Source organism: Geotrypetes seraphini, chromosome 5 (assembly GCF_902459505.1).
Source record: "Geotrypetes seraphini chromosome 5, aGeoSer1.1, whole genome shotgun sequence".
NCBI classification, from domain to species: domain Eukaryota; kingdom Metazoa; phylum Chordata; class Amphibia; order Gymnophiona; family Dermophiidae; genus Geotrypetes; species Geotrypetes seraphini.
Window position 1 is genome coordinate 190,868,906 of NC_047088.1, and position 14,778 is coordinate 190,883,683.

General features: G+C 40.5%; 1 protein-coding gene across 3 annotated transcripts in view; it reads left to right on the top strand.

Annotated features, from left to right (window-relative positions):
- The window catches only part of CWC22 (CWC22 spliceosome associated protein homolog), a 136,183-nt gene that overhangs the window by 36,358 nt on the left and 85,047 nt on the right, over positions 1-14,778 (top strand). For all 3 annotated transcript variants that reach the window (XM_033946516.1, XM_033946515.1, XM_033946514.1), the window contains exons 3-4: positions 1,993-2,220; positions 6,408-6,536. In XM_033946516.1, the coding sequence (XP_033802407.1) occupies positions 1,993-2,220; positions 6,408-6,536 (357 nt within the window). The remainder of the gene's footprint in view (positions 1-1,992; positions 2,221-6,407; positions 6,537-14,778) is intronic.

The window sequence follows — 14,778 nt, forward strand, 5'->3', positions numbered from 1 at the left end:
TTAACTTGTCAATTTGGCTTAGTACATCTTCCAGGTTCACTGAAATTTCTTTCAATTTCTTTGCCTCATCACCCTTGAAAACCATTTCCAATTCAGAAAGATTTCTTACACCTTCTTTCATAAGGATCGAAGCAAAGAATTCATTCAGTCTCTCCGCTATGGCTTTATCCTCCCTGAGTGCACTTTTTATTCCTTGATGATCCAAAGGTCCCATGGATTCCCTCATAGGTTTTCTACTTTTGATGTACCTAAAAAAATTGTAACTATGAGTTTTTGCCTCTTTGGCAAGTTGTTCTTCATATTCTTATTTAGCTTTCTTTATCAATGCTTTGCATCTAACTTGCCAGTGCTTAAGTTTCTTCTTATTTTCTTCATTAGGATCCTTTTTCCATTCTTTAAAGGATGTTTTCTTGGCTGTTATAGTCTTTTTCACTTCACCTTTAAACCTCACCGGCTCTCATTTTCTCTTCTTTTCATCTTTGTTAATAAGTGGAATACATCTGGTCTGCACTTCCACGATGGTATTTTTGAAATCATCTTTGTTCTACCAAAGCCATCAATTTCCGACCAAAGTCTTGACAAACAAAGGTTGGCTCTTCAAGATATTGTCAACTATTGAGCATTATTCTCAGACCTTTTCTTTATTTAGGCCTGCAGTGAACTAAAGTAAACATCAGCAGTACTTAAAACATAATTTTGTGGATTTGGGGGGTAATTCTATAAAGTAGGTGCCAACACTTACACGTTAGAATACTAGCATATGTATGTGTATATCTGCACATACATTCATATACTCCAGAATTCCACCTATTTTGTCAATATACCCATATCTTGCATAGTGTGTTTTTTGACAGGTGGATGGATGCATGTGCTTGTGGGTGAGACTCGCACTTATGTGTGTATCTTATAGAATGCTGTAAGTTACATGCATATCTCTGGCACATAGGTGCAGCCTTTACACCAGCTCTATGGCTGGCATAAGTGCACCTAAGCGCACATCTGCATATATGCTCAATTAAGTGAGTATTTTGTAAAAGAAAGATGACATCTACAGACATCTATGTAAAGGGTTAGATTTGCAGAATTACCTTCTTTATATGTAAGTATCCAGCAAGTGAAAATGCATAAATATCTTTGCAAATTAAATTTATATTCCTCCTGGTGCTGTCTGAATTACCTAATCTAGCCCCACGGATACCTAAAAGTACGGTAAGTGAAAAATCTTATTCATGCTGGATTTGTTGGTTTAATGTGATTTCTACTATTGCTTTAAACTGCAATACTGAGTTACCAGAGTTGTAGTATTGCTTATCGTGCTTAATGATTGTCAAAATTAACATTGTTTATAGGGGCATGGACTGCTAAGATAAGATAAATAAAAAAAAAAAAAATAAGAGCTGCATAGTTGCCACAGAGGAAAGATTAGAGCAACTGAATCTAACTAGACTAGAATAGAGAAAATTAGGAGAGAACTGGTCCAGATTTTTAAGATGAAAGCCAAGGGGGATATCTCTATATTAACTGAATGGAAATTAGGACCAAGCTTTTAAAAGCAAACTTCAAAAAGATACTTCTCACAAAGGGGTTATAGACTTGGAAGAAACAGCTTGAAAATGGGGCAATTGCATACTGCATGCAGTGCTTTAAAAACTGAAATTGGTGTGTTTAATTATAGTGCTGCAAGGTAATACTGGGAACACTGATAGAAAATGTCTCTTTAAAAAAAAAAGTAGCTAACGCTGGCTTTTATTAAACCGCGGTAGAGCTTTTTACTGCGGGGTAGTGAGGTAAATGCTCTCATAGGAATTGAATGAAAGTTGGAACATTTACCTTGCTGGCCTGTGGCAAAAAGCTCTACTGAGGTTTAGTAAAAGGAGCCCTAAACCAGTTAATTCCTTTGTAATAGAAATTGTCTTGCCAATTAGCAAAGTGGAAGTAATTTTCTGATAACTATTAAGTGGTTTTAAAGCTTTTCTGAACCCTGTATTTTAGGGAGAGAGAACGAGAGAGAGATTCTGATGGAAGGAAGTCCAGAAGATCATCTCCTTCTCCAAAGAGAAATGAGGAAAGGGTGGCACCTCCTAGCTCAGGTGATTTGAGTGAGCCCCCTTCAAAGAAGAAAAAAGATGATTTGGACCCAATCCTCACCCGTACTGGAGGAGCTTACATTCCCCCTGCAAAGCTCAGGATGATGCAACAACAAATCACGGATAAAAGCAGGTATGGGCACAGTTGGCTAGTGCCAAGTTCATCTTACACCATAGAATGAAGAATTAATAGTTTATACCAGTTATAATAAAACTTCAGTATTTTAGGACGTTGTCCCAGGTCTGCACGTAGTTCTGAAAGTTTCTGAAAATACTTGATGATGCTTTTTTTTTTTTCCTTTGAAACTTTAGGTTGTTGACACCACAACCCATTTATCTTACATTTTCAAACCCCACTACTATTAGAGCAACTTTTTTCCCGTGTGTTACCTTGCTCATTCTCTACTGAACCCTGCCATTTCAGAAACTATCCTCTGGCTGGAAGGCAGGTGCCTTGGTTCCCTCTGGTACCTCGCACAAGTGTCATCCTTGAGAAAGCAATGACTGGAACTCCTACCAGGGATTGTGAACATTATATTACTACAGAATTTGTAGTCCCTACTGCCCCAACTAGCAGTAAAATCCAGTCTTCTATATGATGGTGCACAGTACTGCTACTTGGTAATTGGTTATTCAGTGTGTTCAGAGGATTTCAACAAATAATATCAATTTCATTTACAATTACCTTTCTTGTTCCCCTCACTTTATTACTGTTTGGGCCTGCTCCTTTGAGTCTCCAACTGAGTCAGAACCAGTCTTTGTAGGGATAGTGGCGCCTAAGTTAATAAACAAATGGCATTTTAAAAGGCAAAAAACTGCAATGTTATAGCGCTTACTGGTGCTTAAATAAAAGGCACTGGAATCGCGCCTGTATAGGCACTCTACGGTGCCTAACGCCACAATGGGTGTGGTTAATGCTGGAAGTGGTGTTAGGCACCATAAAGAGCCAACATAGGGATGATTCATGGCAAGATAGGTGCCTGAAACGTAGGCCTGGAAAACCCTGGCCTACATTTCTGGCACCTATCTTTCTCGGAGGTGCAATTCTCAATCTGGTGCCGTCGTTTGATTGACATGCGATCGGCGGCCACTTTTTAAGCAGCTGCCGATATCAGTGCCTTATAGAGAATCTGGCCCTTAGTGCTTTCATTTGTTGCTAGCTGCAGTTTCTTGTGCCCTGAATTTTTAACTTTACCCTTGCCTGCTCTGTAGCCTTGTTATGGCAGTAGTCCCTTGCATAAAACAGGACCGTCAGGCTGGCTAAATTGGCCTTTTAACATAAGAATTGCCGCTGCTGGGTCAGACCAGTGGTCCATCTTTTGTTTATGAATATATAGGTTAAACAAGAATTTGCACTTCAAGGACAATGAGTTTATTGAAAACATATAAATAGCTAAAACATACACAAAAATAATTCAGGCCTAACAAGAGTCTATCAATCCTTTTATGCACTGGGATATACAATCAGAATAAATCTGTTCAGTCTTCAATATTCAACACAGAGCAAGAGAAATAAGCCATGTGAAGCTGCATCGTTTATGATCGATGAGTTGTGCCTTCAGTCTGAAATTCAGAAATGAGCAATTGTTAGGCTCTCTTAAATAGGCTCTTTAAAAAGTATTAAGTATAAACAAAGTACTACTGTAGTTTCAAATGCCTCTGGAGGAAGGAGTTTCAGAGCAGTGCTAGTCCTCAAACACTTGAGACAGTGTTTCAAGATCTAGCATTTTCAAAATGGAATTGATCGATCAATACAGCTCACCTTGGTATAATGAATAGGGATTATGTAACAGTAGACTTTAAAGAGGCACACTTAGTTTACCAGAATGTAAAAACATATTTGAGATTTATGACATTTGTTTAACCTTCAGGCAGCCTAGGTATCTGTCTGAGGCAACAGTAGAGAGTAGCTGTAATCAAAACAGCAAAAATTCCTGATAATAGCACAAACCAAAAGAACCATCACTTCATACATTTATCTACAGAGAGGATGAGAAATTTTTAACCAGGCCTTGAACACTGCCAGAGTTGGAGCCTGCCATAGGGATCTGGCTAGCTTGTTCCAAGCATACGGCGCAGCAAGGTAGAAGGGACGAAGTCTGGAGTTTGCAGAAGAAGAGAAGGGCATAGATAGGAGGGACTTACCAGCTGAGCGGAGCTTGTGTGGGGGAACATAGGGGGAGATAAGTGAAGAGAGATAGTGAGGGGCAGCTTAGTGAGCATTTGTAGGTCAGTAAGAGGAATCTGAATTGTATTCAGAAATGGATGGGAAGCAAATGAAATGACTTTGAGAAGAGGTAACGTGAGTATAGTGGCTCTTACAGAATATGAGTTGTGCAACTGAATTCTGAATGGATTGGAAGGGAGTGAGATGGCTAAGCAGAACACCTGAGAGTAGCGAGTTGCAGTAGTCTAAGCGAGAGGTGATGAAGGCGTGGATAAGGGTTTTGGTAGTGTGCTTAGAGAGAAAGAGTCAGATTCTTATACTATAGAGGGAGAAATGGCAGGTTTTAGCAATGATATATCTGGGCAGTGAAGGAGAGAGCGAAAGGAGTCAAAGATGACCCTGAGATTGCGAGCAGACAAAACAGGGAGGATGAGAGTGGGATCAACACGTGGGATCTATTTGCAAAGTAAAGGCAGGGAAGGATCATTAGGGTGGGCAGACTGGATGGGCCGTGGCCCTTATCTGCCGTCGATTTCTATGTTTCTATGACAGAGAACGGGAGAAGCGGAGAGGTGGGTTTAGGTGGGAAGATGAGCAGCTTCTGTTTTTGCTATATTCAGTTTAGATCAGTGGTCTCAAACTTGTAGCCCGGGGGCCACATGCGGCCCGCCAGGTACTATTTTGAGGCCCTCGGTATGTTTATCATAATCACAAAAGTAAAATAAAAATGTTTCTTGGTCATGTCTCTTTAGGTATAAATTACAATATTATTATCAAGAGGAAAGCCAAAAGGAAAGATTTATAAACTATAAAGAGTTTTACCTCATATAAAATTGTCATTTCTTTAATAAGACATTAACTATTTTTTCTGAGGCCCTCCAAGTACCTAAAAATCCAAAATGTGGCCCTGCAAAGGGTTTGGTTTAGATGATGATGAGACATCCAAGCTGCAGTGTTAGATAGGCAGGCTGAGACTCTGGTCTGGATTTCAATAAGAGATATCTGGTGCGGAGAGATAGAGATCTGGGAGTTGTCAGCATAGAGGTGATACTGGAAGCCATGGGAGGAGATCAGTGTTCCAAGTGAGCAAGTATAGATTGAGGAAAGGAGTGGTCCCAGGCCAGAGCCTTGAAGTACATCAATCAATAGCAGGCAGACTGTGGAGGAGGAACCATCATTGCTTACATTGAAGGTGCGATGGGAGAGATAGGAAGAAAATCAGGAGAGAGCAGAACCCTGAAATCCAAGCGAGGACAGCATATCAAGGAGTAGGCAGTGTCCAATAGTATCAAAGGTGGCAGATTGAGAAGGATAGAGTAGAGGCCTTTGGATGTGGCTAGGAACAAGTCATTGGAAACTTTAGTAAGGGCAGTTTCAGTGGAGTTCAGCGGGTGAAAGCCTGACTGAAGCGAATCTAGAATAGCTTGGCTGCTTCCTCTGCCGCGGTCCCGCCCCTTCTCTGACGTCAGAGAAGGGGCGGGACCGCGGCAGAGAAAGCAGCGCAGGGCTCACTGGCATCGCGAACCCATGGTAGGCTGCTTCTCCACCGCAAACGGTGCGGTGGGGCTGGGGGATGAATCGGACGTCAGGGGGGGAACCAGCAATGTAAAAAACAAATTGTAAAATGCGCATGGTTATGCTCGGTTTGTAAAATCGTGTATAGCGCGCGCGTTATATGCGTGAAAATACGGTATATGGTATAGCTCCTTAATGATGCCATTAACTAGTTTTGAAATTTATTTTTATTATTGTAGGCGCCATTTATAGAATTTACCCCGATGTGTATCTGTGAAAGCACATCTGTTTTATAAAAGCGTCATATGTGTCTTTTATAAAATTGACTTTCTGAAAGTTGTTATACAGTTGTACGTGCTCCAGAGACGAGACTGTGTATTATGCATGTATCTTAAAAATGAGAATTAATCCTGCCCCTGCTTTACCCATTCAAGTGCCTACATGTATACCATATAATAATAGGTGCTGTGTTTTTCTAGCACCTACTTTGCAAAGTGTATGCCAGGGTAATTTTATGTGCCTACAGTATTTTTTACATATTTAAATTGCCTATAAAATTATACCCATTGTGTGTCTAAATACTTGAAAAACGAGTGATCCTTTGTCTGAAAGAATAAAATATACTTTTTTTTTCATAGTTTGGCATATCAGAGGATGAGTTGGGAAGCGTTAAAGAAGTCACTGAATGGTCTCATCAACAAGGTCAACGTTTCCAACATAGGAAATATTATCCATGAGCTTCTTCAAGAAAATATTGTTAGAGGAAGGCAAGTAATAAAAGCTTACTTTCAACCTTTTCTAGTTACAAATATGACTGTCTTGAAAAAAACATTAAAGAATCTACCAGATATCCCAAAGATAAATGATTTTTTGTTGAAAGTGGAAAAAATAGAGGTTGAGATGCTAAAGTAGATTTTCAGTATGTAGTGCATACATGTTTTTTTAATTATATCCCACACTACGTACCATAAGTGTCTTTTCTTCTATCAACCAAATTGTATTTCTGTCCCCATCCTTTCCTCACGTTTTATGTTTGTTAAGTTAGTCTTCAATATGTTTTGTAAGGTTCAGTTTTGGGTTTTTTTTTTGTTACTTTTGTTTGTTCCCCCTATTTTGTAATTTTATTGATTTGTGCATCGCTTAGAATTTTGAATAAGTGATTAATCAAATTTTATAATAAACTTGAAACTTGATCTCTAGGTGGCTTACAGGAAACATTAATAATAAGATATGATATACAAATGATATCATGGGGGAATTTGCACAAAAGGAAGCGCAATCACTGTGACTGTTAAGCTCAGGGATCTCACACACTGAACCCCCCTCCTTCTCCAGCGCTAAACACAAGGAGAATAGCTGTATGTCAGGGCCGCATCCTGTTTTCTTTGCTGCACTGGTTCTCACTGCTGAATTTGAACTGCAGTGCTCTGTGTTGTTCCACATAGTTCAAATTCAACTGTGTGGCAGAGGATCAGGACATGGCTTGGCATGCAGCTGTTCTCCTGTTCATCATATATTTATTTAATTAATTTTCTATACCATTCTCCCAGGGGAGCTCAGGCACTTTTCCCAGGTGCTCAAGCACTTTTCCCTGTCCAGGGGCACAAGGAGCAGTGTGGGTTTGAACCCACAAACTCAGGGATCTGAGGCTGTAGCTTTAGCCACTGCGCCTCACTCTCCCACACTCTATTTGGGTTGAGCATTGGGGAGGGCAGGGATCCATAGGAAACAAGACCAAGTTGGATCATGGACAGGATGTGCATGCTGGGGAACAGTGAAAAGCTCAGAGAGTGAGAAGCAAGAGAAGGTGAAAGGCGTGAGCTAAGAAGACGCCAACCAGGGGAGTGTATATGCTGAAGACACAAGGGGAGGTATGGAAGGCAAGCTAGGGATACCATGGGGAAGAGAGATGGTGGGTGTGGGTATATGTGCCAAGGGGGATAGGAAAAGAAAGGACTAAGGAGGTATATTGGGGAGAATTCACAAAAGAGCGGTGGGGGGGGGGGGGGGGGGGTTTGAGAGAGAACTATGATGCTGTGAGTGCTGGGGAGGTTGAACTAAAAGCTATGACAGACTGTGCTTGCTCATGATAGGAAAATTAGTCTAAATGAATAAGATCCCTAAATGCAGAAGAGAAATGTGTGACTTGTTTCTATGCAATAAACTGTGAGATTCAGAATCTCGGAGAGAGCGAGACCAGAAGGCCTTGAGTATGCGCAAATGCTCAAGGCCCAGCCCAGCACAGGCAAGAGGGAGGATCTCCGACGCACCGCCTAGCCCAGAAGAGGGAGGATCTTCGGCAACCGGCATGTCCTATGCGTTGGTGCTGGTGCTGGTGCTGGTGCTGGTGCCTAATCGGGGTAAGGGATTTCGTTTCGGTGCTCGGGGGGGATGTAGAATTGTGGGGGGGGGGCGATGTGAGCAGGGGTGAGGATGGCGTTTCGCAGGGGGGGATGGAGCAGCATCGGTGGCCTCAAGGGGGGGGGGGGGGAATGGCGCAGCGCCAGTAGCCTCGGGGAGGTGGGGAGGAGGTGGAACGGATCAAAGCGAGTTTCCCTTACTTCTTATGGGGAAACTTGCTTTGATATACGAACAATTTGGTTTACGAGCATACTTCTGGAACGAAATATGCTCGTAAACCAAGGTTCCACTGTATAATGGGATATTGTAGATAAATGAGCTCCATTTGTTTTATTTTGATGACATTATTGTTTTGTTTTCAGTGGGTATCCTAATCTAAACTAAATGCTTTTTCTGTCATTTGGGGGGAATAAAATCAGTAGACAAGCAGAGGATTATGGTAGTGCCTATTCATCTCAAAGCTGAAAGCTAGGGTGAGGAGAGATGCCAATTTACACATTAGGTAAATGTCACTTATTCATGATCGTACTGAAGCTTTAAAACCACAAGACATCCTGAAAATAACAAGGGCTAGGCTGCTGGCTGCCTTCCCATCTGGTTAGCTTTGAAAAAAGAAATTCTACTAATTGCTATTTGGTTTTCAACAAAACAAAATGATTTTCTAAGATGCTTTTAAAACATGACACTATCTGGATTTCAGAATATTTCTGTGAATTGTATTCCAATGAACTCCTGTCCACTAAAAGACATTTTACTATAGGATTCAGAGCCATTGCTGATCTATTATACCTGTTATGTTATATCATTGTAATCCTGCCTGCAATGCTGATCTTATTTGCAAATTGGAAAACAAAGATAGGATTTTAACATTTGTTTTAATGTTAACACAGTACTAAAAATACAACTGTACTCAGAATTCCTTAAATATGGTGGTTGTTGTTTTTGTATAATAGGATCTATTAATTGTAACTCTTTATTTTAGAAATTTCAACTCTTGTTCAGCAGTACTGAGACCTCAGACCTCGCATTAGATCAATGGATCTCAATCTAGTCCTCAGGACACACTTAGCCAGTCAGATTTTTTTTGCGTGGGGGGGAGGGGGGCGGATATCCACACTAAATATGCATCAGAGTGATTTTTTTTTTTTTCTATGCACTAACATATTCATTGTGCGGTTGCTGAAAACCTGAATAGGTATGTCCCATGAACTGACTTGAGAATCACAGCCTGAGAATATCTAGAGTTTTCTTATATTAGAGACTTTATTCTGGAACGGTATTTAGCCCAGATTTTCAAAATGTCACTGTTCAAAAGGCACCTGTTAAGTGTTTTAATTGACCATTAATGGTGTGATAATTGACCACGCCATTAAAAAGAAAAAACTAAGAAAAAAAAAGTAGGCGCCTGAATTGCATATATGCAAATGCTTTTCAGAGCCAAACATGGTTATGGATGGGGTTGAAGTTTGGCACCGCTAAGCATGATTCTGTATTGAGAATCCAGGTCTTAATCTTGTTCTGTGTGCAATGCAGAATAAGAACATAAGAAGTTGCCTCCACTGGGTCAGACCAGAGGTCCATCTCGCCCAGCGGTCCGCTCCCGCGGCGGCCCATCAGGTCCGTGACCTGTGAAGTGGTCTCTGACCATTCCTATAACCTACCTCAAGTTCTATCTGTACCCCTCTATCCCCTTATCCTCCAGGAACCTATTTAAACCCTTCTTGAACCCCTGTACAGAGTTCTGGCCTATCACATCCTCCGGAAGCGCGTTCCATGTGTCCACCACCCTCTGGGTAAAAAAGAACCTCCTAGCATTTGTTCTAAACCTGTCCCCTTTCAATTTCTCCGAGTGACCCCTAGTGCTTGTGGCTCCCCACAGTTTGAAGAATCTGTCCTTATTTACTTTCTCTATGCCCTTAAGGATTTTGAAGGTCTCTATCATGTCCCCTCTAAGTCTCCTTTTCTCCAGGGAGAACATCCCCAGCATTTTAACCAGCAGCTGTCCTGCCTCCTTTGATACCAGATCTTGCTCAATTCATCACAAGTCGAGGTTTTGACATTCTCAGTGCCGCTTCATCTGTTTGATACTGAGAGAGTACCATGACTTCTCTACACTCCCACCGGTACCATACCCAATGTCAATCTCAGTATCAAACTCCTTCTACTGCTACATTTATGAAACCTGGAATTGAAGAATTTGACTTGAATCTCTCGATGCACACTGTCTGAACCAGAGTTCTCTGCTCCTGATTTGTATGACTAAATTTATTAGGCAGATGGAACTAGTTTTTCCTGTCAGAATGGAGTTAGACTTGGAGCCAAGAGCTACACTGCTGGATGCCCTGGATTTTGATGCAGTTCCCAGAGACTTATTGAAACTCCCATTCCTTAATCTCATGCGAGAAGCTATGTTAAAAATTGGGAGACTCCATTGCTGATTCCAGTGGCTCTATCACAAATAGGCTCCCTTTACCAGTTGTATTTCTGTCCTGGGTTTGACAAGCCTTAGCTACAGCATCAATCCATTTTGATAGCATCTGCCTTGAAGAAATCGTCTATCTCTAGAGCACTCCACCAGGCAGAACAGGTCGCACTTTGGACAAGTCTAGCTTACCAGTTACATCCTAACATCATGTCCATATCGTTTTCCGTTATTGCTTATCTCAATTCAAGCAGTCCATCCCTGCAGACTGACTTTTTCTATGGTACGGTGGAAACAACCAAACACTGAGCAAAGTATGGCTACGTTTGCATATTCCAAAACTGTAAACCCCCAGGTTTCTAGACATTCCTACTATTTACGCAGTGCTACTTTTCTGTGTCCACATCCTAGTTCAGATCCACCCAAATGAATGATTTTCCTTGTTGATAGGGCTAGGCAATTTTTATAATGAACCATTTCTGTATATAAATCTTTGTTTTATGTTTGTAAATGCAAATATATTAATTTAAAATATGCAGAAAATTAATGATGATAATTTGCTACATGCTTTGCAGGTTTTGAAAATTCTCCACTTTCCGCCTGGGTTGGAGGTTGACTTTGCCAGTAACAGCCACAGTAACAGCACTTGTTAGAAAATTCCTTATGCTGAGGAAACTAGGTGTTAATTTAGGGCTCCTTTTACTAAGGTGCGTTAGGACCTTAAAGCACGGAATAGCATGCACTAATTGTTGCGCATGCTAGACCTTAACGCCAGCATTGAGCTGGCGTTATTCTAGAAGCGTACCACGTGGTAATTTCGTGCGCTAGCACACCTTAGTAAAAGGAGCCCTTAGTGCTTCTTCACACACTGATTCTGAATGTACAGTATTACTGTCCCTTTGTCCGATTGTACCTCAAGAAATATGAAATTTGTTTAATTTATATGATATATTTTTTTTTCTAATTGTTTGAGAAAAGACTAGCTTCAGTTAAACAGTATGATAAGAACATGTAATTCTCATTTTTATGCTTGGTGTTTACATATTTTTCTTAGCACTATATCCAAGTCAAGTCCTTATAGATATTATGGTTACCAAGAATCAAAGCTCTATCCCATTCAGTAGTTAATTGCACTTCTCCCTCAATATTCGCGGGGGTTGGGGCAGAGCCAGCTCGCGAATATTAAAAAACCGCAAATAATATTCGGGCCGGTTCTGACCCACTTTCCTCCGGAATTAAAGCTGTATTCCGGCCCTTCCCTGCCTCCCTCCCACTTTTCCCCTGGAATCCCTTAAGCCTCAGCATTCTGTCACAAGGTGCTAACATTTTCCTTGCTTTGTCTGTGTGGCAGAAGGGGAGAAGGAATGAGAAAGGATCCATACTTCTTTCACAAGGCCTCAGATCTTTACACAAGGCCTTAGATCCAAGGCCTTAGATCAGTGTGCTGACCTGGCCTATGTGCTGACCTTGCCCTGGTTCAAAACTGCATCCCTTCAAAATTAAAGCTGTATTCCGGACCTTCCCCGCCTCCCTCCTGCTTTCTCCCGGAATCCCTTAAGCCTTACCTGGTAATCTAGCGGGTTTTCAGGGCAGGAGCGATCTTCCTTCGCTCCTGCTCCATGCAGATCACTCATAGGAAATGGCTGCCGTGAGCTCCCGTAGTCTCTCAAGTGATCTGCATGGGGCAGGAGCGTAGGAAGATCGCTCCTGCCCCAAAAACTCGCTAGACCACCAGGTAAGGCTTAAGGGATTCTGGGAGAATGCAGGAGGGAGGCGGGGAAGGTCCGGAATACAGCTTTAATTTTGAAGGGATGCAGTTCTGAACCAGGGCAAGGTCAGCACGTAGGCCAGGTCAGCACACCGATCTAAGGCCTTGTGTAAAGATCTGAGGCCTTGTGAAAGAAGTATGGATCCTTTCTCATTCCCTCTCCCCTTCTGCCACGTAGACAAAGCAAGGAAAATGTTAGCACCTTGTGACAGAATGCTGAGGCATTCCCTCCTCCCTTCTTGTCACAAGACCCCTGTCACATATTAACCCTTATCTTAAGCTGTCCTTATTTGGAAAGGACATCAGCTGACAGGCATTGCATTGCATACTGCAAAGACTCAGGTTCTGTCCACGTGTTAATCAGGCCCTTGCCTGAGGTAAAGCACGAGGTAAAGCACGAGGCAAAGGGCAGGTGATCACGATGTAAAAGCATGTACCTGTGTTTCCACCAATATAAAAGCATGCACCTTTGTATCCACCAATCATTAGATGTGTAAACGAGGGAGTTACTATGATGTCATGTGCATAGAAGCATAATAAAAGGGACTCGGAGCTAGCCATTAACAGCGCCTCCATCCCGACTCTTAGACTGCGTGTGTGTGTTTACTGTGTTCCATTACTACATAATTTTTTTAAAAAAATTTTGAAAACAAATCGCGAATAACCGAATCCGTGTTTGCTTAAACCGCGGATTCGGAGGTAGAAGTGTACTTGATTCTTTATTTGGTTCTGTTACTTTACTTCCTCCATGTGTCACCCTCTAGGCTTCAGATTCATAGAAGTTCTACACGTTGGCAACATGATTCCTAGAATATGTTAAAAAATATTCATATAAATTATGTTTAAGGTTCCTATTAAACTCTCCAAATGAATGTTGTAGAACTAGCTGCTGCTTTGGTGTTTGATACAAGCCTTTAATTCACTTTGCTATAATTCTTATCCATTATTTTCTGTAGAAAATGGCAAACATGATTTGTATACTATTCAAATTATCCCTGTGCAAAACATGATTGATTTAATTGACACAATGTTTGCTGTTAGTTGAAATATTTGCATTCAATTTTAGATATTTTTCTCCATGAAATGATGTATAATTGTCTTTACACTGTTAAGATGGTTAATATATTTAAAACCTTTATGGCTGTTTGTTGTAACATCTATAACAATTTTAGTTTGTATTTTGATGCATCATAATATGATTTTATTAGATTAGGTTATCACAGGTGACTAGGCAGATTAAACATATGCCAATTTAATAAAAAAAAAAAAATGTTGGGAGTAAAATATAGTATCTAAAGATATGGTATCTGGATTCAAAAGAAATAAGTAATATACAAGAACAGAGACAATTTAAAAACAAAACAAAAAGCCAAACAACCCAAGCGCTTAAGCTGGCCATTTTGCTTATATATCTACTAGGCTCCCCATTTCTTATACATAATTAAAATAATGAAAAGTATGCTTATCAACTATGACATACTTTTATGGTTTGGTCTATTACAAAGCCACACTGCAACAGCCCTTTAGCCCTTTAAATCTCTATGGGTTTCAGGGAAGTTAACTGCAGCGGCCTGCACTAAACCACTTCATAAAAGAGGCCTGTGTTATTGAAGCATAAGTATTTCAACTTGACTGTGATTTTTCATCCCTTATTGTAAAAATGCATATATAATTGTGAAACCTAAGGTGCTGCTTTCATAAATAATTCCTGGGTTCTCTCATAAAATATGGTTAATATAATTTATTTCCTTTTCTTGGATTATTGAGAACTTTAACATTATTTTAGACTTTTGTGTTTTAGGGGGCTTAACCCATGAGAATAGAAAATAATTGCCCCAAATAAGAAAAGATGCATTGATTTACTATTGGCCTCTTTTACAAAGCCACGCTAACGGCCCCGAAGCCCATAGAGATTTAAAGGGCTTCGGGGCTGTTGCTGTGCGGCTTTGTAAAAGAGGCCTTATAATTTTGAGATGGGATGAATGAATAGAAATTGTTTTACACTTGATAACAAATAGCACCAGTGAATGTAAGACTTTTTTTTTTAAATTCTTTATTACTGTTAATATGCTCCTGCCAGTTCCAGTTTATAAATATACAGTTCAGTAATTTTCTGATTTTATTAATGGGTTACACTTTTATTTTTCTAAAAATAGATTTTTTTAGATTTGCTATGAAAGCACAATCAAGTACAGTCAAGCAACTAAAGCTACAGAGCAGCTAGTTTCCATTGTGATTATTACTTTTGCCACATACAAGCCTTTATGTTAGAAGCACCCCGTGTATAAAAGGCAGCATTTAAGTCTACAGAGGCTTACATGTATAAATGGGATTTCAGAACAGGGGCCATTTATACTTGGGGAAGCAAGCTTTTTGATGTCAAAGGTGCATGAGTAGGGCACGTGATACAGATGGGGTTTCGTCCTTTCATGTAGGAATCCACATCTATTCTGAAAAA